This window comes from Hemiscyllium ocellatum, chromosome 9, assembly GCF_020745735.1.
Source record: "Hemiscyllium ocellatum isolate sHemOce1 chromosome 9, sHemOce1.pat.X.cur, whole genome shotgun sequence".
In the NCBI taxonomy this organism is placed as follows: domain Eukaryota; kingdom Metazoa; phylum Chordata; class Chondrichthyes; order Orectolobiformes; family Hemiscylliidae; genus Hemiscyllium; species Hemiscyllium ocellatum.
The window spans coordinates 37503622-37526647 of record NC_083409.1 but is presented as its reverse complement, the minus strand read 5'-3'; the positions used below and the strand labels follow the sequence as shown (position 1 = coordinate 37526647).

The 23026-nt window shown below is 40.0% G+C and overlaps 1 protein-coding gene across 2 annotated transcripts in view; it reads left to right on the top strand.

Annotated features, from left to right (window-relative positions):
• suco (SUN domain containing ossification factor) overlaps positions 1 to 19128 on the top strand; it is a 75956-nt gene extending 56828 nt beyond the window's left edge. For both annotated transcript variants that reach the window (XM_060830129.1, XM_060830128.1), the window contains 6 exons: positions 4078 to 4165; positions 8905 to 9009; positions 9408 to 9559; positions 15281 to 15372; positions 17230 to 17288; positions 17467 to 19128. In XM_060830129.1, the coding sequence (XP_060686112.1) occupies positions 4078 to 4165; positions 8905 to 9009; positions 9408 to 9559; positions 15281 to 15372; positions 17230 to 17288; positions 17467 to 17910 (940 nt within the window). In that variant the 3' untranslated portion in view covers positions 17911 to 19128. The remainder of the gene's footprint in view (positions 1 to 4077; positions 4166 to 8904; positions 9010 to 9407; positions 9560 to 15280; positions 15373 to 17229; positions 17289 to 17466) is intronic.
• Positions 19129 to 23026: the final 3898 nt, after the last annotated feature.

Below are 23026 nucleotides of genomic sequence, written 5' to 3'. Positions count from 1 at the left end.
CTCTATATGTACCCCTTGTTGTTTTATGGACTTTGATCAGGTCATCTCTCAAGCTGTTGTGCTCCAGTGGGGGGGGGGAGAAAAAATCCCAGCCTATCCAGCGTTTCTTTATAACAAACCTCCCATCCCCAGCAACATCCTGGTAAACCTCAAATCTCTCCTGACCCCCCTTCAGTTTAATAATATCCTTCCGAAAATTAACTGAACAACCAGCTCTGGACACTAATTTCCAGAAGAGGCCTCACCAATGTCCTGTACAACCTCAATACAACGACCCACCACCTACACTGAAAGGACTAAGCATACCAAATGACTTTTTAATCCCTGTCTATATGTGACACAAGCTTCAGAGAATTATTTACTTGAAACCCTAGGTCTCTCTGTTCTACAATGCTTAGGGGCCTACCATTAATTGTTTAAGCCCCACCCTTGTCTGTTGTACCAAAATGCAATAATTTCATTATCCAGATTTGTCCAGGTTTTCTAAAGAAAATAATCTCAACCTCTCTAATACATCTTCAAATCTGAAGTTTCACATGACTGGCTCCAGGGATGAGAATCTTTACTTTCTCCAATGCTTCACATTCTTAAGTGCAGCACCCAGAAGAAAGCAATAGTCCAGCTGAGACCTAACTGGGTATACTAGTTCAAGATAACCCGCTTGCTTTTATTCTCAATTTCCCTGTTAATTACGATTAGCATAATATATGCTTTATTATACACTACCACCTCCCAACATCCTTGGGAGGGCAGAAGACTTCTACTTGCATCACAGTCCTCAGTCACTTCCTCTCAGAATAAAGTTAGGTCCCTTTGCTCCTGCACCACTTTGTTTCTTCTTCTCTCTAACCCTGGACTTTGAATCTGTTTTGCTGCTTTTTTTCCCAAAGCAAGTCACTTCACATTTCTCAGCATTGAACTTCACCAGCCACTGTCCTCCCATCCCAACAACTGCTCCTCCCACAAATGGGTCACAAAGTTTCCAGGTTTTGTGTTGCCCTCAAAATTTGAAATTCTGTGCTATTTCTCGAGGTAAAGGCTCTTTTCAATACTTTAAGAAAAGCTAGTATCCCAATATGACCCTTTGGAATTGAATAACTCGTCACCTTCCAGTCTGAAAAGCACACATCAACTGTTATTATTCAATCACTGACTTTTTATGTCTATGTTGCTACTGTGTTTTTTGTTCAATGAGTGATTAACTTTGACAAGTCTGTGCTGCACTGTTATGGTTCGGTTTTATCAGCCTCAATGGCCTTTACAAGTTCAGTTGTAGTGATTTGTAACAGGATTAGTTTTTTTTTGTGATGTTGAACATCATTTGTAATTTCCAGTATTTTGATAAATCATCGCTTTTTGATTTGATTGCCTTTCCCTTTCGCTCTCTTTCTCCTCCACCCCCCCCCCACCCCGCCTTCCGTTCCGCTCTCCCCACCCCGCCTTCCGCTCTCTCCCTCCCCTTCCCTTATCCCCCCCCACCCCCCTCCTGCTCTTACCAGCCCCCCTGCCCTTTTTTCCACCCCACTTAGAACAGTACAGCACAGAACATGCCCTTTGCCAAACATTTGTCCTAGCTTAAGCACCTATCCATGTACCTATCCAATTGCCGCTTAAACCCCAAAACTTCCACCCTTCACCTTAAATTTATGCCCCCTTGTAACACTCTGTTGTACCCGGGGACAAAGTCTCTATCTATTCCCCTGATCATCTTTTAAACCTCTATCAAGTCACCCCTCATCCTTCGCCGTTCTAATGAGAAAAGGTCTAGCACACGCAACCTAAACTCGTACGGCCTATTCTCCATTCCAGGCAACATCCTGGTAAATCTCCTCTACATCCTCTCCAAAGCTTCCACATCTTTCCTAAAATGAGGCGACCAGAACTGCACACAGTACTCCAAATGTGGCCTTACCATGGTCCTGTACAACTGCAACATCACCTCACGACTCTTGAATTCAATCTCGCTGCTAATGAACACTAATACAAGCTCTATCCACCTGAGTGGCAACTTTCAAAGAGCTATGAACATAGACCCCAAAATCCCTCTGCTCCTCCACCTTACTAAGAACCCTACCGTTAACCCTGTATTCAGCATTCTTATTTGTCCTTCCAAAATGGACAACCTCACACTTGATAAGGTTGAACTCCGTCTGCCACTTCTCAGCCCAGCTCTGCATCATATCTAAGTCCCTTTTGCAGCCGACAACAGCACTCCTCACTATCCACAACTCCCATCAATCTCCCATCGGGTGATATCACCTGATGAAGGAGCAGCGCTCCGAAAGCCAGTGTGCTTCCAATTAAACCTGTTGGACTATAACCTGGTGTTGTGATTTTTAACTACTAATGTTGAGTGTTTGCTTGGAAAAACATTTGTAATCTGTTCACCCAGGGTTGAAGTGGCTTATAATGGTCGTCAAGCCTTCATTGCAACTTCATTTGATAAAGAAGAATATTTGAATAATTTGTAGTTTTTTTTTAATGGAGGAAACATGAGTTGGAAGATGAGTGGTGGAGGAGTAGGGCTGATATCATTTACCTTGGTCAATTGGCTATCAAATTACAAGTTTAGATTTCTAGGTTCTCCCAATTTATTAATCTCTCCTAAATTGGGTAGGGGCAGCCTCATATTAAAGTCTCCTGATCATTTTATGCATGGTCAAAGTTTCCAAAATTGTTTAGTTTCCCAAATTTGTTCTTTGTTTTGTGCATGTAGTGACTGTGTAGATTGATTCACAAAGTGGCCTCTAATGAGCAAAGCAGTCTGTTTGTGACTTTTTTTTCAGCTGAACAGCACAGCATGTAGGTGAAAGCAGATTGAATTTTGTGCCTGCTATTTAGGATCACATCTGATTTTGCAAGGTTGATGGATAAGTGATTTTGGAACTTTGACTGTCAGCAGTAATCTGCACGATTTAACTATTGTGTACTTTTGTTTTTTCATGCAAGAAATCAACAATTTTTATATTCACAAATCTGTGTACAATATAAGAACAAGAAACAGAATTAGGCAATTGGTCCCTGAACTCATTTGTTTAGATCATGGCTGATCTATTGTGGTTTGTGTTGCCATTTCACTCAAATCTTGGCTCCCACATAAATCAAAAATCTGTTTTGGAGCACTTGATTATTCACATGAATTTGGTAAGTTGAAGGTACAGGAGAATCTTGAATTAATGGTATTTGGGTTTTGAGGCTGCTTTAAAATATCTCTTTTTGAGAGATTAGGATCTTGCTGGGGATCAGTTAAAGGTATTAATTATCAACTTTTTTTTCACAATCATTCAACATGAATTGATATTTGTATTCGGTGTTTATGAAGCTGAACTTCATGCTGTAACATTTAATTGCTTTTGCTTGCTTGAAATGTTTACTGTATTTTATTCATGAAAGAATACTCTTGCAATAAGGGTTCATTGGAGCAGCTGCCTTGTAACCAGGTGGCACTATTTTGATCAGTTAATCACCAGACTGTTAGATTGCAGTCACTTTTGAGGACAGTATCTTTGGACTGTTGAAATCAAAAGTTGTTTTTAATGCGTAATAGACATGTTTTTTCCAATGGATTACGCTTATTAAATTTCACGGGATAAGATGGAGATTGTTAATCCAACCCCATTGTATACGTATGTTTTTGTTTCTGCCTTTACAATGTCTGATTCTGTTTCTCAATCTCTTGCAGAAAATTTTCTGGTGGCAGCATTTAATTTTTGCATTAGTCTTGAAATTTCATGTTTTAAAGCTTCAGCAGCTACTTTTTTTAAGGCTAATTTGTTGCATTATCCAACCACTACTGAAACTTGATCAATTATTAGTTATTTGTGAACTCTAACGGTTATCTATCCAACTTTTAACATCTTTTAGTAAGTGCATTTAAATGGTTTGGATATTTGCTTGACTAGCTTTGATTGTATAAGCTTTGTTAATTTTAACAACTACGCTGATTTGTGTATGGTTATAGACTAGTCATTAAAGGCCATTGCCTTGCTAAGGTAGATATAATACAGCAAGCTTCACTGATTCAGGCTGTTGTATTGTGCCATTGTATTGTTGAGCGACAGATGTTTTGCTTTCCAGGTATCGCAAACAAATGGAAGAAATGCAGAAAGCATTTAATAAGACCATTATAAAACTGCAGAACACTTCAAGGATTGCTGAGGAGAAGGTATTTTGTTAAGCAATGTTTCTAAGAGAGAAAATTGATTTAGTAAATAATGTACTTTATGTCCTGAGTCTTCCAGACCAAGGAAATTGAGTTGACTGATAGCTGCAATGTGATTATTTAGTTTTATTTTGTGTTCTCTGGTTTTGTCCATACGTGTGCTGCTTATGAATGTTTTCACACCTGGAATTGGTAGGTGTTGACACACTGGAAATCTAGACTTATATCTGCAGAGCAAGAGTCTGGCTCTCTAGATCATAAGTTCAAAGATGACAATAGCAGATGATGAAATTTTAATTCACTTGCTAAATCTGGAATTAAAGAAAGTTAGTACAATGGCAACCAAGAAACTACTACTATTGTGTTTTACAAAAACTTGAGGTTTTTTTTTAGAGAAGGTCATCGTCTTTGCCTGCTCTGGCCTATATGTGACTCCAGACACAGCAATGTGGCTTATTCTTAACTGTCCTCTGACAGTTGTATCTGTCTAAAATGGAGCTCAAGGAGAGAATCAGACTGGCTTATCGACTGAGCATCAACCTAGGTCTGGAAACCGCGGGTGAACATACCCTTGTCAATCCTGCAAATTAGTCACTAATGTCTAGAGGCTTATATTAAAATTGGGAGAACTGTCAGACTTTGTCAAGCCTGACTGCCATCTTCTCAGAATTGTAACCTACAGACAGTGTCCCACACACCAGCCTTACTATTATCCATAATACATCCTATCCAATTGACAGGACATACCAGGCAGTGGCATGTTTGGGAACTGCCTTGGGAGGCCTTAATATTGACTGACTGCAGATCTCATGCCATCAGGTCAGACATGTGCAGGGGAACATGTTGAATCCTGCCTACTGCTTGTCCTTGGATGAATCAGTCATCCTCCATGCTGAAAAACTGAATAAAATGGAAGAGGATACGGTGGGGTTTTTGTTCCACATTTGGTTAGGTACTAGTGTTGTTGTGGATGTACTGAAATAGCTTGACTTCGGTTGTAGCAAGTCCTAGAATGTGAATCATGGCACCCCCCCCCCCCCCCCCCCCCCCCCCCCCAAAAAAAAACGAATTGGAATAATGAGGCATGAATGAAGATGGTTGTGATTGTTGGAGCTCTGTCATATTAGGTCAAGGATGTGACTGCAGGTGTTCTTCAGTGTAGAATCCAAAGTCCACCATCTTCAGCTGCCTCCTCAATTACTTTTCCTCCAAAATATCACAAGTGAGGGGTCACTGTGTGATGCTGAACACTCAGTCCTCAGGTACTGAATTAAGCCAGTGTTCATGTGCAGCTAGACCAGGGCAATATCCAGGCTTGGGCTGACGTGTAGAGTAAATGTTGCTACTAAGATTACTGAATATTTGTGAGAGAACTCTACCATTTTTCTCTTAACATTCAGTGATATTCACTATCTCTGTAGCTACTTCATTTAAATTTAGTGATAGTAATGTGTTATTGTAATCCTCAAGGAATCCTTAGATTCTAGATAAGCTGTTGAAGATTGGAAATCTGCCAAAATAACCCCTATTTTGAAAATGGAAGGAGACAAAAGACGGCACTACATGCCATTTAGCTTATCTATTTATTTGACAAATGGAAGTGTCCTCTAAAAGATGTAATAGCAGTGTATTTAGAAATGCATAGTATGATCAAGCAGAGTTGACATGACACCCAAAGGGGAAATTGTACCTGACTAATTTACTAGAATTGTTTGAACAGGTAAGCAGGAAGCTGTGGAAGTAACATACCTGGTCAAGTACCTTCAGAAAATCCAAGTATCGTACGTTTATGGGCTTTTATTAAGTAGCCTGGTGTTGCAGATATTATATTAGCATGTTAGAGGATTAGTGAACCAACAGGGTTGGTTCACTAATTCTTATTCTGAATAAGAATTGGAATATGAGATAGCAATCTGTAATTAGTGATGTGCCACAGGAATCTGTACTGGGCCACAACAGTTTATAAATTATAGTATCTCTGCAATGTGGGAGCAGCCCATCAAGTCCACACAGAGACTATTCCTGGAACCCTGCATTTCCCATGGCTATTGCACCTAAACTGCATATCATTGGACTGTGGGAGGAAACTGGAGCACCTGAAGGGAACCCATGCAGTCAGAACTCTGCAAACTCTACACGGACAGCCGCCTGAGGCTGGAATCAAACCCAGGTCCCTGGTGATGAGGCAGCAGCAGGCAACCACTGTGCCAGTGCTTACAACAAAAATAAGGAATGTGCTATACCACAGTAAAATAATGTGCCTGACCTAAGCAGACCAACTCTGCTGTATCTGACCTTATTAATTTAATGACATGCTGAGGAAAGTGCATGTACTACAGTCTGGGTATTATTGAAGCTGCATTCTAAAGACAAGTGGAAGATATTCCATCATACACCTGAATCTGCATTGTAGATTGACAGACGGTAAGTTATCTCTCAGCTCCTCATCTCTGACCCACTTGTGGATGACATGCAAATGGTGATGATAAAGTTGCAGAAGGCTAGAGACAAAAACTTAGCAGGTGAATATAATGGGGGGGGGGGGAAAATGAGATTATGCACTTTGGCAGGAAGAATAGAGAATAGATTCTCTACAGTATGGATATGGGCCCTTTGGCCCAACAAGTCCACACTGACCCTTGGTAACCCAACCCTCTACCCCTGACTAATGCATCTAACACGATAGGCAATTTAGCATAGCCAATTCACCCGACCTGCACAACTTTGGATTGTGGGAGGAAACTCACACTGAATACTATTAAAATAGACTCTAGAAAACTATAAAACAGGGATTTGGGAATCATCATCCATGAATTACCAAAAACTAAATATCCTAGTTGATAATATGGCAGGAAAATGGAATGTTGACCTATATTGCAAACGGTTTGGAATATATAAGTAGGGAAGTTTTAATAAAACTATGCCAGCTACTAGTCAGACCACAGCTGGGCACTGTAGAGTTTAGGCCCCTTTATCAAAATAAAGATGCTGGCGTTTGAGGTAGTCCAGAGATCGTTCAGGAGTCTGATACCATATATAGATCCTCTGCCTTATGAGGAAAGATTTGAGTAAGTTGGAGTTTAGGAGAATGAGCAGCAACTTCATTGAAGTGCATAATGTTCTTTGGGGATTTGGGAGGGTGGATACAAAAGATTCTTAGCAGGAAAAGTTAGAACCAGATGACAATCTCAGAATAATTGGTTGCATGTTTAAAACAGATTTAATTTCTTAGGATATTGAGTCTGTGGAATTGTTTAGCGGGCTGCTGAGGTTGTCTGTTGCTAAGTATATTCAAGACTGAGATGCACGTTTTTAATCCGTAAGGGAATTGAGGGTTGTGGGGAAAGGATGGGAATTTGGAGTTGAGGATTATCAGAAACCATGATCCCATTGAATGGCAGAGCAGACTTGATGAGCTGAATGGTCTACGTGTGCTCCTACGTCTCTGATCTTAACATACTGGAGACTACTGTTCACTGGAATGAACTGGATCAACCATTTTAAGTACTGGTGACAAGGAGATGTGAGACTAGGATCTGTGCACAAGTAACTTGCTGTCTGTTCTCATTTACAGGGCATATTCAGCAGTATGATGGAATATTTATCACTTGCCTTTTGAATGCAGCTCCAACAAGACTCTAGGTTTGATATAATCTTGAAGCCCACTTGACTGGCATCCCACCCAACACTTTCATTGTTCAATCTCTTCATCACATCGTGGTAATAGTGTACCATTTACAAAATGCACTGCAGTAACTTGTCCAGGATCATTTGAGAGCATTTTCTAATCCTGTGATCTCTACCACCTGGAAGAACACGGTGGTCAGTTGCCTGGCAATACCACTGCCTGCAAGTTCTCCAAACTGCACACCATCTTGACATGGGACTGCATTCCCATTCCTTCACTGTCACTAGAACTGTCCAAAATTATGGAACTTCTTTAAGAGCTAGTTTGCTGTTCTGCTTTTCTACTCTTGAGGAAGAGAGTCGGGAATACAATCAACTCAAATTTTACTTGAGGCTGGAAGCTGTATAGCAATTAATCTGTTACATTTCAGTCAACATATATAGAATTGTTTGCTATTTGTTACCTTCTGCAAAGGACAAAACTAGATAACCAATACAGAGCACTGAATTAAGTGCAAACTTATCAAATTGCATGGATATAATGGGTAAGCAATTCTGTTTGCTGTTGATATCCTGCCTACCCCACACATCCTTTCTCCAACAGCAGTTTAACTCTGATGTAAAGTTGAGGTATCGCTTGGTGTACAGCAAGAATACATGCAGTACAAGCAGTTGACCAGTTAGTCAAATTGAAGTCATCAGTTCTGAGTTTGATTCCTTGCAAGAGGCTTTTTATCAAACATTGACTGACAGCAACTTTTCAGAATAATGTTAGATTCAAAATGAAGTCTTGTCCATTGTCCAGTAGACTAGAATCTATATCCATAAATGTGCAATAGAGGGAGTGATTGTGTTTTTGGTTTTTGAAGGTCATTTGCACTTTGAAAGAAACTGTAGATTGAAAGCAAGCCAATCTCCCCTCCATTTCCCTCTGGCTAAAACTGTTCAAAGCTAATACACTGTTTAAAACGTAGTATTGTAGTTTTAAAATGAATGCAAGAAATGTTTTTAAAATATTGTGTGTACCATCTGATCAGAATTTTTATGTTTCCATTATCAGAAACATTTTGGTGGGGTCCAACTTATTTGCTGACTTCCATTTTTTTTAAATGCAGGATCAACGCCAAACTGAAGCAATTGGTGTACTTCAAGGACAGCTTGCAAACATGTCAGAACTAATTAGAAATCTCACTGAAACAGTGAAAAAACTGGAACATGAGGTAAATAATTTTTAAGCACTAATTTTTAAGCACTTAGTGTTATGAAGAAAGTCTGGTAATTTGAATAAGTATTAAAATTGCATTACTTAACTGTATTCTCTCATTGCTTCTCAGCTAAGGGTTAGAATGATGTTTGTGCATGGTGTTCTTGTGTTAAGTTGGAATCGTAATTTGCTGTGTTATGCTGGAACAAACTGCCCCATGTGGTGTCAGTGAACTAGAAATGGCTACTCTATGTAAAAAATCTTCCTTTTTCTTCAACCATAATGCTATTTGAGATAGCAAGTGTTGCAATTGCTGCAATTGTTTGACCCAGATTTTAAATATCAACCCAAATGTGAATGTTCATATACCATTTAATTTGGGCAATTTAATAATTCAGTGCATTCCCTCCTTAGGTTGCAGACCGCCAGAGCTACCTTGTGGTTTCTTTAGCTCTCTGTATAATTCTTGCAGTACTGCTCTGTGTGCAACGATGTTGGAACAGCCCTATCTCTCATGATCATTCACTGACAGTTCCCAAAAGCAATCACTACCCAAGCCCAAAAAGGTAACTGATTCTTTGTTAGGAATGTGAATTTATATAATAATTAACAAACAGGACCCTACTTTGTTGTCAAAAGGAATTTGTACATGCATTGCACTTTTTTTAGCAGTTTCTGTGACATCGTTCTTTTCCCAAAATAAGCTGCATTCTCGTGGCAACGTCCTAACCAATCAGTCTAGTTGTAGTGGTTCTGTTCGCCGAGCTGGAAGTTTTTGTTGCAAACGTTTCGTCCCCTGGCTAGGAGACATCATCAGTGCTGCGGAGCCTCCTGCGAAGCGCTTCTTTGATGTTTCTTCTGGCATTTATAGTGGTCTGTCCTTGCCGCTTCCGGGTGTCAGTTTCAGCTGTCCGCTGTAGTGGTTGGTGTATTGGGTCCAGGTCGATGTGCCTGTTGACGGAATTTGTGGATGAATGCCATGCCTCTAGGAATTCCCCGGCTGTTCTCTGTCTGGTTTGCCCTATGATAGTAGTGTTTTCCCAGTCGAATTCATGTTGCTTGTTGTCTGAGTGTGTGGCTACTAGGGATAGCTGGTCGTGTCGTTTCGTGGCTAGTTGGTGTTCATGTATGCAGATTGTTAGCTGTCTTCCTGTTTGTCCTATATAGTGTTTTGTGCAGTCCTTGCATGGTATTTTATAAACTACATTAGTTTTGCTCATGTTGGGTATTGGCTCCTTTGTTCTAGTAAGCTGTTGCCTGAGCGTGGCTGTTGGTTTGTGTGCCGTTATGAGTCCTAGGGGTCGCAGTAGTCTGGCTGTCAGTTCTGAAACGCTCCTGATGTATGGTAGTGTGGCTAGTCCTTTTGGTTGTGGCATGTCCTCGTTCCGTGGTCTCTCTCTTAGGCATCTGTTGATAAAGTTGCGCGGGTATCCGTTTTTGGCGAATACCTTGTATAGGTGTTCCTCTTCCTCTTTTCGCAGTTCTGGTGTACTGCAGTGTGTTGTAGCTCTTTTGAATAGTGTCCTGATGCAGCTTCATTTGTGTGTGTTGGGGTGGTTACTTTCATAGTTTAGGACTTGGTCTGTGTGTGTTGTTTTCCTGTGTACCCTTGTGGTGAATTCTCCGTTCGGTGTTCTCTGTACTATCACGTCTAGGAATGGGAGTTGGCTATCCTTTTCTACTTCTCTCGTGAATCGGATGCCATAGCTCAAATCCTCCAACCCTGGCAACATCCTTGTAAATCTTTGCTGTGAAACTTGAAAGGGTTCAACGTCTTTCCAATAGGAAGGAGACCAGAATTGCACGCAATATTCCAACAGTGGCCTAACCAATGTCCTGTACAGCCGCAACATGACCTCTCAACTCCTACACTCAATACTCTGACCAATAAAGGAAAGCATTCCAAAAGCTGCCTTCACGATCCTATCTACCTGCGACTACACTTTCAAGGAGCTATGAACCTGCACTCCCAGGTCTCTTTGTTCAGCAACACTCCCTAGGACCTTCCTGTTAAGTGTATAAGTCCTGCTAGTTCCCTGGCTTGTCCTTACCACCTTCTTAAACAGTGGCACCACGTTAGCCAACCTCCAGTCTTCCAGCACCTCACCTGTGACTATCGATGGTACAAATATTTCAGTAAGAGACCCTACAAACACTTCTCTGGCTTCCCACAGAGTTCTCGGGTACACCTGATCCAGGTCCTGGGGGGTTTATCCATTTCGTGTTTACAAGACATCCAGCACTTCCTCCTCTGTAATATGGACATTTTGCAAGCTGTCACTATCTATTTCCCTAAAGTCTATAATCTTAAATATCCTTTCCACAGTAAATACTGATGCAAAATACTCCTCATTTAGTATCTCTCCCAATTTCTGCTGCTCCACGCAAAGGCCATCTTGCTGATCTTTGAGGGGCCCTATTCTCTCCCTAGTTATCCTTTTCTGTCCTTAACGTATTTGAGAAAACTCTTTGGATTCTCCTTTTTAATTCTATTTGCCAAAGCAATCTCATGGCCCCTCCTGATTTTACCTCTTTAGTATATTCTTACTTCCTCCATCCTCTTCTAAGAATTCACTCGATCTATCCTGTCTATACCTGACACATGCTTCCTTTTTCTTAACCAAACCCTCAATTTCTTTAGTCATCCGGCATTCCCTATACCTACCAGCCTTTCCTTTTCACCCTAACAGGAATATACTTTGGATTCTTGTTTTCTCATTTCTGAAGTCTTCCCATTTTCCAGCTGTCCCTTTTTTATCCACGAATGTCTGCCCCCAATCGACTTTCAAAAGGACAAAGGAGGGGGATTGGTGTTTTGGATAAGGGATCGCATTACAGCTGTACTTGGGGAGGATATTCTCTGAAATACATCCAGGGAAGTTATTTGGGTGGAACTGAGAAATAAGAAAGGAACGATAACCATATTGGGATTGTATTATAGACATTCCCCCCCCCCCCCCCCCCCCCCCCCCCCCCCCCAATAGTCAGAGGGAAATTGAGAAACAAATTTGTAAGAAGATCTCAACTATCTGTAAAAATAATATGGTGGTTATGGTTGGGGATTTTAATTTCCAAACATAGGCTGTACAAGACAATTTTCTGATTGTGGATGTACCTACTAGAGGGGAAGGTGCAATACTTGACCTACACTTGGGAAATAAGGCAGGGTAGGTGACTCAGGTGTCAGTGGGGGAGCACTTTGGGGCTAGCGACCATAATTCTTTTCATTTTAAAATAGTGATGGAAAAAGATAGACCAGATCTAAAAGTTGAAGTTCTAAGTTGGAGAAAGGCCAATTTTGACGGTATGAGGTAAAGAACTTTCAAAAACTGGGGGCAGATGTTCGCAGGTAAAGGGTCGGCTGGAAAACAGGAAGCCTTCAGAAATAATGAGAATCCAGTGGAAGTATATTCCTGTTAGGGTGAAAAAGGCTGGTAGATATAGGGAATGCTGGATGACTAAAGAATTTGAGGATTTGGTTAAGAAGGAGGGAGCATATGTCAGGTATAGACAGGATAGATCGAGTGAATCCTTAGAGTATAAAGGAAGTAGGAGTATACGTAAGAGGGAAATCAGGAGGGCAAAAAGGGGACGTAGCTTTGGCAAATAGAATTAAAGGATAATCTAAAGGGTTTTTACAAATACGTTAAGGGCAAAAGAGTAACTAAGGCGAGAATAGGACCCTTCAAAGATCAACAAGTCAGCCTTTTGTGTGGAGCTGCAGAAAATGGAGGAGATATTAAACTAGTATTTTGCATCAGTATTTACTGTGGAAAAGGATATGGAAGATATAGAATGTAAGGAAATAGATGGTGACACGTTGGAAGATGTCCATATTACAGAAGCGGAAGTGCTGGATGCCTTGAAATGCATAAAGGTGGATAAATCCTTAGGACCTGATCAAGTGTACCCTAGAACTTTGGGAAGCTAGAGAAGTGATGGCTGGGCCTATTGCTGAGATATTTGTATTGTCAATGGTCACCGGTGAGGTGCCGGAAGACTGGAAGTTGGCTAACATAGTGCCACTGTTTTAAGAAGGGTGGTAAGGACAAGTCAGGGAACTACAGACCAGTGAGCCTGACGTCTGTGGTGGGCAGGTTGTTGAGGGAATCCCGAGGGACAGGATGTACATGTATTTGGAAAGACGAGGACTGATTAGGGATAGTCAGCATAGCTTTGTGCAATGGAAATCATGTCTCTCAAACTTGATTGAGTTTTTTGAGGAAGTAACAAAGAGTATTGATGAGGGCTGAGCAGTAGAGGGATCTGTATGGACTTCAATAAGGTGTTTGACAAAGTTCCCCATGGGAGACTGATCAGTAAGGTTAGGTCACGTGGAATACAGGGAGAACTAGCCATTTGGATACAGAACTGGTCCAAAGGTAGAAGACACAGGATGGCGGTGGTGGAGGGTTGTTTTTCAGACTGGAGGCCTGTGACCTGTGGAGTGCCACAAGGATCAGTGCTGGACCCTCTACTTTTTGTCATTTACATAAATGATTTGGATGTGAGCATAAGAGGTACAGTTGTAAGTTTGCATATGACACAAATTGGAGGTATAGTGGACAGTGAAGAAGGTTACCTCCGATTACAACAGGATCCGGACCAGAGGGGCCAATGGGCTGAGAAGTGGCAGATGGAGTTTAATTTAGATAAATGTGAGGTGCTGCATTTTGGGAAAGCAAATCTTAGCAGGACTTATACACTTAATGGTAAGGTCCTAGGGAATGTTGCTGAACAAAGAGCCTTGGAGTGCAGGTTCATAGCTCCTTGAAAGTGGAGTCGCAGGTGGATAGGTGATTGGTATGCTTTTCTTTTAAATGTCAGAGTACTGAGTACGGGAGTTGGGAGGTCGTGCTGTGGCTGGAAAGGATATTGGTTAGGCCACTGTTGGGATATTGTGTGCAAATCTTTCTGATAAGGAGACCAGAAGTGAAATCTTGAAAGTGTTCAGAAAAGATTTACAAGGATGTTGCCAGTGTTGAAGGATTTGAGCTGTAGGGAGAGGCTGAACAGACTGTTGCTGTTTTTCCTGGAGCGTCTGAGGCTGAGGGGTGACCTTTTATAGAGGTTTACAAAATTGAGGGGCATGGATAGGGTAAATAGGCAAAGTCTTTATCCTGGGGTCTGGGAGTCCAGAACTAGAGGGCATAGGTTTGGGGTGAGAGAGGAAAGATATAAAAGAGACTTACGGGGCAACGTTGTCATGCAGAGTGTGGTACGTGTATGGAATGTGCTGCCATAGGAGGTGGTGAAGCCAGTGCTATTGCAACATTTAAGAGGCATCAGGATGGGTATACGAATAGGAAGGGTTTGGAGGGATATGGGATGGGTGCTGGCAGGTGGGACTAGATTGGGTTGGGATATCTGGTTGACATGGATGGATTGGACCGAAGGGTCTGTTTCCGTGTTGTACACCTCTGACTCGATGACTCTATTTACATGAATACTTGAAGCAAATAGCAAATCTTCAGTTAATTTTTCTTGTCCCCATGTCAGTTTTGGCTGAGGGTCATTACCCTGTCATATGCTTTTTGAGAGACTGTGTTCTGAGTTGAAGTTTAGAATATGGGAGGGAATACACTTTTTTTTGATAAATTCTCATTTACTTCCTGGTTTGTTATGGAAGCATCTGGACCATATTTGGCACATCTGCAGAATGGTTTTGATTACCAACTTTGAACTGTGAATGAAATGAATTATCTTGCTCAAGTATTAGTACACAGCCAATTTCTTATTAACCTTTTTGAAAAATTCTTGCCCCAGTCTTTCTCTCTCAGCCTTTCAGTGTATGAACTATAAACCAAGTGCTAGAGAAGTAGTTTTGGAGAGAGAGTTAATGTTTCAAGTCCAATATGATCCCTCTTCCAAAGACATTGGAATTGAAACGTTGCAATATTTCTCCTTCCCACAAATGCGCTCTTGCTCTCGCTCATCTGCAATATTTTTTATATTTTTCAAATAAAAACAAAACTTGGCTACTAAACTGTTCCCACCTTCACTTGTCTTTTGAGTTTATACTTTAGATCATCCTTTACATTGTCATGGACTGTTGGCTACAACATAGCCATCAACTGAATTTACAATAGTTACATTTGAATTTTTAAAAAATCAAATGTGGCAGAGATTTTAGAGTATATTACTGGAATAAAATTATTCATGTTATCTAGTTTCATTTGTCTTGGTAAGTATGTGGTGGCTTCTTGCAACTTGAATTAAGCTTTTGTTTCTAATTAAATTTAATGATGGTAATCATTACTTAGTAGCTCCTTTTTTATATTATCTAGATGTTTTTCTTCCTATGATGACATGAATATTCGCAGGCGAACGTCGTTCCCTCTTGTTCGTTCAAAATCTTTTCACTTACCTACAACAGAAGGTAGGGAGCTGGACAGTTTTTTAAAGATCAGTTTTAATTTTAAGTCTGTACCAAAATTGGAAAATTTAGCATACCTGTCTTAAGTCTTTTGAAATATTTGCATCTTTGACTTATTTTAATTTTTTTTCCCCTCGTTATTTGTTAGTGCATGGTTATCAACGAGACAACAGTTTATCATCACCAGAGGAAAGGTTCAGGGGCCAGCACAATAAGTCAGTCAGTGAAGTTGTACCATCGGAAGGCAGCTCAGTTCAAGGCAACTCAGTGCGAGCAGGATCTTTTCTTTAACTGTATTGCTGAATAAAAGTTGTAAAACCGTGATTTGACAACAGCAATGTGTGGAAGAATTTTTAATACTAAGAACCATCATAAACATATGTGAGCTGTTTTCCTGTTCCAGGTTTGAAGGCAGTTTAAGATATTCTTGCTTATGTTACATCTTCCTAAGTTTTTAATGAAGTAATTTAGAATTCAGCACTCACTTTGCAATCAGGTGAATATACAAATAGTCTCACTTGGGATTGCAAGCAAGCGAGTTGCAGGACAGTATGGTGCTGATTACTGCAACAGTAATCAGACTCAAAATCCAGAGAAATAATTCAAAATCCTAAAATGACCAGATTTAAATTATGATGAAAATGGCTGGCTGTAAGTAGTACAGCAACTAGGGGTTAAGGTATTTTCGGGGAAGGAAAATTCTTCTTGCCTAATGTAACCTGTAACTCCAATTTGGTTGAATGTTAACTGCCTCTTGAGTTGGCTGAGTAATCCACTCAGTTGTATCAAATTTCTGCAAAGATCTGACCAGCAGCAGATCATGAATTAGCTCCTGATCACTTCAAAATGTCAGCCATTCCTGTAACTCTCTCACTTGTCGACTGTAGAAAAAAAAACTTCAATCACAGACAAGTTTGTTGAAAAAATTCTATCCAATTTAGATTCTAAAGATTCGCAAATGAGGGCAAGACTTCCTCTTTAGCATTTTGTTTTTACTGCTGCTATCTTAAATTGGTCTTGTCTTCTAGTCATTTGGTTGCACGCACTGGAGCATTTTCCATCTCGAGCAATTTCAAGAAAGTGTTTAAAATGAGCTAAAAGGCAGGTGTAGGTGACCTTGTTTGCTTGAATCGTACCCCAACCCTCCATTCATCATTACTGAAATAAGGACACTATGAATGGGCTTATTTAAATGAAATTTGAATTTTTTTGTAAGTGTTTCACCTTATCTGATATTGTTACTGCTGATTTATTGAAAAACAGGATTATTTCTTGGATTTGAGAGAGTTATGTCAGCTTATTGCCTCCATTAAAACTACCTGTATTGGGGTTACAGACTCTATGGTTTGTTGATGTAAAACCTACAGAGTCTGTAATCCCAATAATTAATGGAGATAAAACCTACCTAAACCTCTTTCAAATCCAAGTGATAAGTTTTATCTCTAGAAGCTGTGTACAAGAATTGATGTTCTTCAAACTAGGGCTGAAATATGATCACTGTACGCACAAACTTCAAACAGCATCTGAAATGCTTTTTCTCACTTGAGATTCTCAAGAAATTGAGTTTACTTAGAGCAGTTAAACTTGTTACAATTTGCCTGTTAAAGTAAATGGCTCACTCTTGATGGCAAAGGGCATTGTAAGTGTATGTAATTACCTTCTCAAGGGCAACTAGGGACTGGCAATAATTGTTGGTTCAGCCAGTGACTCAGACCTCCCACAATGAATTTAAAAATTTGTGCTGTTTGTCCTGGAGTCTTCCTACCTAATTTGTGATTTGATTTAGCAAATAAGAATCCTTTTCTGAACCATTTCATCAATGAATAATAACTATATGCATTTCTCTTTTTTTTTTTGAAGTGGGTCCAGATGACTTATACATTGTAGAACCGCTAAAGTTTTTACAGGACAACAAAAAGGTACAATCATATATGCCACAGAATATTGTTTAATTTGAATTTTATCTGTAGCGTAGTACTAATAACCGTAGCTTAACATTTGCCAACAATGCTTTAGTCTGACTAACAAGAGAAATGTACCAGGTTTCTCTCTCAGCTTGCAAAAGTTTTAAGTTTTCATTTTTTTTTCTTTTACTAGAAAAAACGCTGCAGAACGAAAATAGAGAAGGTTCAAACCATAAAACCTACAGAGTCTGTAATGCCAATAGTTAATGGAGGGATAAAACCTTGCAAACCTCTTTCAAATCCAAGTGATTTTTCTACCACGGGTGTTGTCTACAGTTCTTCTCACAAAGGTCCTCCATCTGAAGGGGGTTCAGAGACCTCATCGCAATCGGAAGAATCCTACTTCTGTGGAATTTCAGCATGCACAAGCCTCTGCAATGGACAGCCACAAAAGACTAAAACTGAAAAACGGTCTTTAAAAAGAAAGAAGTCAAAGGTCACTGATCAAGGGAAGTTCATTAGCAACTTGATACAGACTAAATCGGGATCAATGCCAAGTTTGCATGACATAATAAAAGGAAACAAAGATATTACAGTGGGGACACTTGGTGTCCCAACAGTTTCAGGCCATGTGTGATTGAGATTTGCTGACTTGGGATTAGAGCCGTCTCTTCCTGCTCTGCATTTATGATTTGCAAGGTATTTTTTAGCCTTGCAATGTCTGAACTTCAAACTATTAATCTACTAATGCGAGTGTCTTCAGGGTAGAGAGAGTTGCACTTCTTCCACCGTGTCTCGGGGAGCAGCAAGTCTGTTTTGAAGGGCTTGTGAAATGGGAGATGAATCTCTAAACTTTGCAAGACCGTGCATGGAATTAACTGGATTGAGAATCAGCATAATTAACTGGTTACAGATGGAACAGGGATTAAGCATAACTTCTGCGTCGAACTGTATTCTTATTTCTTGCACCTTTCCATATTTGTGCCTTTGTATATTTATAATGTAGCTGAAAGATGGGATATTCCATCTCCAATTTACCTTGGTGTTCAGCTTTCCTTTTTAAGTCTACCGAATTTGACAGCGTAACACTATAGTGCTGCAGAATTGGCCTGCGCAATAGTCAATTGACCTTAAATTCCAAAAGTAAAATGAAAAAGTAATAGGACAGAATGGGAAAAGGTTTCATTTGAATTTCTTTGCCCAGCAAATTGACTTTAAATCCTTTGTAGGTGAACTGATTACATCTAAATTGGCTACAGATTTGTGTGCATTTACCCTGGTACTTTCACATCCTGGTACAGTGTTTTTATTTGAGATATATATATATTAGAAAGGTGATGTGTGAAAATGAGTTCTTTTTTGAATGTATATATTTGTGAGTGAATGAGTATTTGAAGAGAGCATTCTTCAATGGTGGGACATTTGAGATGTTAAAAATCGTTAACTTATAGTTCAATGTGCACTTTCACTTTTTTTTTATTCCGATGCCTCTTGCTGAATTGGAGTTTGTCACAGCTTGTGTAACTAATTTAATACTGATTTCAAGTGTTCTGTGTCCTGCCCACCTCTACCCCCATTGGGTTTTACTCCAGTGGTGTAATCGTACCCAGCTGATCTGCATATTAGCCAGTTACAGCACTTGAGGACTGTTTATGGGCTTGAGAGGGTCCAAAGTTGAGAAACGTTATTTATATGTTTTTAAAATTTGTCATGTTTTGAGTGCTATGCACACCACTGTGGAACATGAGCATAATGTGACTGCAGAGCTGTAGTGCCATTAGAAAACTGTGAATTTCTAAATAAAACTGAACACTTCATTGTCTTTTGTTCTTGTAAAGTATGTTGAATTTCCTTCTCCTCCCTTTTTAATAAATCTTAAAAGAAAATATACAGTCAGACTAAATTTGGGCTATTTCATGGATAACTATACATTTTTCTTGCCATTATTAATAGTCACATTTGTCATAAGCTACAGTTGTTTTTAATCCGATCTTGTAACTTGGGAAATTGTACTGGCACATTTAACCATGATATTGCTTGAAGATTTGACTCCAAGTGGTTACTTCTATGGACTGAAAGATGTTCCCCTAAGCTTGCCTGGTAATAGAAGCCTCTACAATCTGTTTGATATTAAACTTTGCATCGTTTCCTGATCTGAAGTTGTCACCATTTTACCCCTCTTGCCGATTGACCTACAACAATAAGACAGTTTTTCTTTTAAACTGCGCTGCTGTCTCAGTGCCAGAGACCCGAGTTCAATTCCCACCTTGGGCAACTGTCTGCGCGGGTTTGCTCCGGTTTCCTCCCACAATCCAAAAATGTGCAGGTTAGGTGAATTGGCCATGCTAAATTGTCCATGGTGTTAGGTGAAGGGGTAAATCCAGAGGACTGGGTCTGGATGGGGTGCTCTTCAAAGGTTCGGTGTGGACTTGTTGGGCCGAAGAGTTTGTTTCCACACTGTAAATAATCTAATATACTCTTCCCTTTTTTTGGCACTAACCCCAAAAAATTAAATATCTTTTCATGCTTGCTGTTTCTGTTCAACATACTGCTTTCTTTTCTCTCTCATCGTGTCTGTGTCTGTGTCTGTCTACTTTTTCCTGCACCTTCTCTCTGCCTCTGCCCAGCCATGCAAATTTCTGTTTCTGTTTAGTCATTCCACCTATCTTGTTGTCATAACTTCAGTAGTTTAGAATTTTGCACTTTGATAACCCGACAGAAATTTTCCTAAAGCATTTGATACTGTAGAGCCCTGGCAAACTACTCCTTTTCCCTGTAGCAAGTTTATAGAGACTTATCAGTAATGTTCACTTTCTAAAAAGATATGCACTTGGCAAGCATCGAGTTTTGACCAGTTTCACCAGGACCAGTTGCGTCTGATGTTTGTACTCTCGCCCATCTTACGTATTGACCTTCATCAGTTGAAGATCAGTGGGTAGTAGTTTAAGACTTGAACGTATTCAAGATTGTCAAGAGAACAAAGGACAATTTATGGTTTCTACTCCAAGTAGATATTTTGTTTGACGTTTGCATTTTGTCTAACTTCACCATTTATCTAGTTTAATAGTGACCATTTCCCAAATGTTGCTACCCATCTTCATGCATTACTTTGACCTAATCTTAATCTAATTTATTTTAACATAATGTTTATTAATTACAAAGTATGCTACTGTATGTTTAGTTAAGGCTTTGAAACTGTTTGGACTTTAATGCTTTGAGTGCTTTGGTTTTAAATAACTATGCCCACTAAGTTGACTTGGATCTGACTTGTATATCAAACAAGTATAAAATTCAGTTCTAAACTGTTGAACTCTTTCTTACTCATTTTGTTAGAGCATTTTGGAAAAGGAATATCTTATGGGATGTTAAAATATTGTTAATTATCTACAGTAACAAAGCTCACCGATAATGAGTAAAATTTTATCTCTTCTAGCTTGGTAGAATGGTTTCTTTGGTTTCATTGTTGAAAAGCAAAACTTTGCAATCCAATCCCTGAAAATGCAGTGCACAATCTGCAAGCTCAAAGATTCAGTCAATAATGCTTGCTCTTTTATTCTGTACACTACACTACACTACTCGCGATGTTTAAGTAATCATTCAGGAATGACAAGGCACACTGATATTGAGCAGTTATCATGCTTGACACTACCATATCAGAATGTAACTTGATTTTAATTTGGACACATTTTTCTGCAGTTATTTGCCAAGCCAAATCAGTTTTCCCATCAAGAAGTTTAGTTAGTGGAGTATGACCAGTTTTTTTTTTGCTGGGGAAAAATAGCTATGGAGGTGCTAGATGCCTCTGTTTTAATCTGGAAACTGGAAATTATATGTTGTGTGGTAATGCTGCTTGGTTCCAATGTGGTTTAATATGGAACAACAAATATTTAGGACAATTAAGTGTTGACAAGATTTAGAAAGATTAGAACTTTTTTTAACTTACCAAAAAGTTTGCATTTTGAGCTTTTTTCTCCCCCCTTGACTTAGTCATGTTCCGGCCGTATCTGGGACCTTTCTGAGCAGAGATGCGTTAGTTACAAAGCTGCAAAGACAGGATTATTATGCGGAGTAATGTCTCGCATGCGTCAGTAGATGGTGCCAGTTCAACAGTGAATAAATTGGAGTAAATTTCAGTTGCTCATCTTCCTGTGGTATAGCAAAACTTTAGCTCTTTTAAATGAGGTGGAAGACTTATGTAGAGAAGTGTTAACTGCCAAAGTTCTGGGCAGCAATTCACTGTGAGTGTACTTTTTCTGTAATGGTGTCAGTTCCCATGTGCATTTAGTATTCCTCCAACAGTTGCTATTTTAGTGAGGATGTTAGTCCATGCACGTGGAGACTCCAAGTAGTTTTTGTGCTGTCATTCAATGTATAATAATTTGAACAAACAAGTGCTAACTTTGCACAGCTTAATGTGCATTCAAATATTCAGCCGTGCCAGACTAGCCTCTGCAAGGGTAGTAGCAATGGGAGGACCACTCGTCCTGAGAGAAAGGGTTTGTGCTCAATGGTGCCTGGTGCCACTTGGACATACGATGCCTTAGCAATTCTACCAAGTGTTGGGCTCAGCCATTGCTGAGCTGCTATGGCACTCTGTAAACCCTTTGTGTACTCAGTCTCAGACTGCTGCAATCCTAATAAGAATATGTATTTGGTGAGCCCATATGCTGGCAAGCTATTTTTGCATGACCTCAGTCTGAGCTTTAGCTGCACTACTTGAGATATTGAATAGCTTTTTCTTGTTGCATTGGAAACTGAGATATAATCCTGAAATACTGCATTGTAATTGAGTTTGCGAGTGTCCTTGAGGCATTGGCTCCACTACTGGGAGGGACTGAAGCCCTGTCCTGTGCCAAGCTGGCTCTGGGCTCCTCCATGCTGCTTTGACATTCTCAGCATGCTGTGGACGTAGACCTTTTGATGCAAAAGCTTATCACCATTACCTTTTGTAACATGCCCCATCAAAGTTCTCATTTCAGAGTAGAGTAGCCATTTGCCACATGCAGTGAAAAGTTTGTAATGTTGCCATTTTGGCAACATCTTGCATGCAGGGGTGCCTAGGTACAGAATACTTCCTTGTTAGAGAATTGAAAGAGTTTTTACTGTTCAGCATAAGAATACAAAAGTTTTAAAAAGTATTCTAATTACCCAAAGTCCAGAATAAGAATAAAATATCTTTTAAAAATTACTCAAATTATAATCGGTGTTTGCCAGACTTAAGAACTCCGTCCTCACTGCCTGCTTGTGTTGGCCTCCAGCCAGCATCTCTGGGACTTTTCTGCCAGGCTGACCTGGACTCAGACAGCCTCCTACACCAAGCTCTGGGGCTAGTCTTGGCCTGGACTCTGACTCGCCGCCTCCATTCTTAAAAACTTACCTGGGGAGAAGGTAAAAATTGGGTGGTGGCAGGGAATGAGAAAGAACTGATGAAGCAAAGGTGCTCCAGCTGGAGCGTCGTACTGTCACCACCTTTTTACTTCTCTGTGGGAGGTATGTGACTTCTCTCCCAATTGGTTCAGTGTGAACCATCCTGCCTTTATCTATCTTACATTTTATGCAGTATTAATGAGATAGTAATTCTCAGATACCATCATGTCTCTATCCTCTTCCTTTTGCTTGTACACTGCTACCTGGTCACATTGCAGACCTTACGTGTTTAAAACGAGAAATTCACAAGGATAGTAGATTGAGAGGAAAAGCAATTGTGTGCGCTGCCACCTACTGCTTGTAAAGTGAGATCTTCCATAATAGAA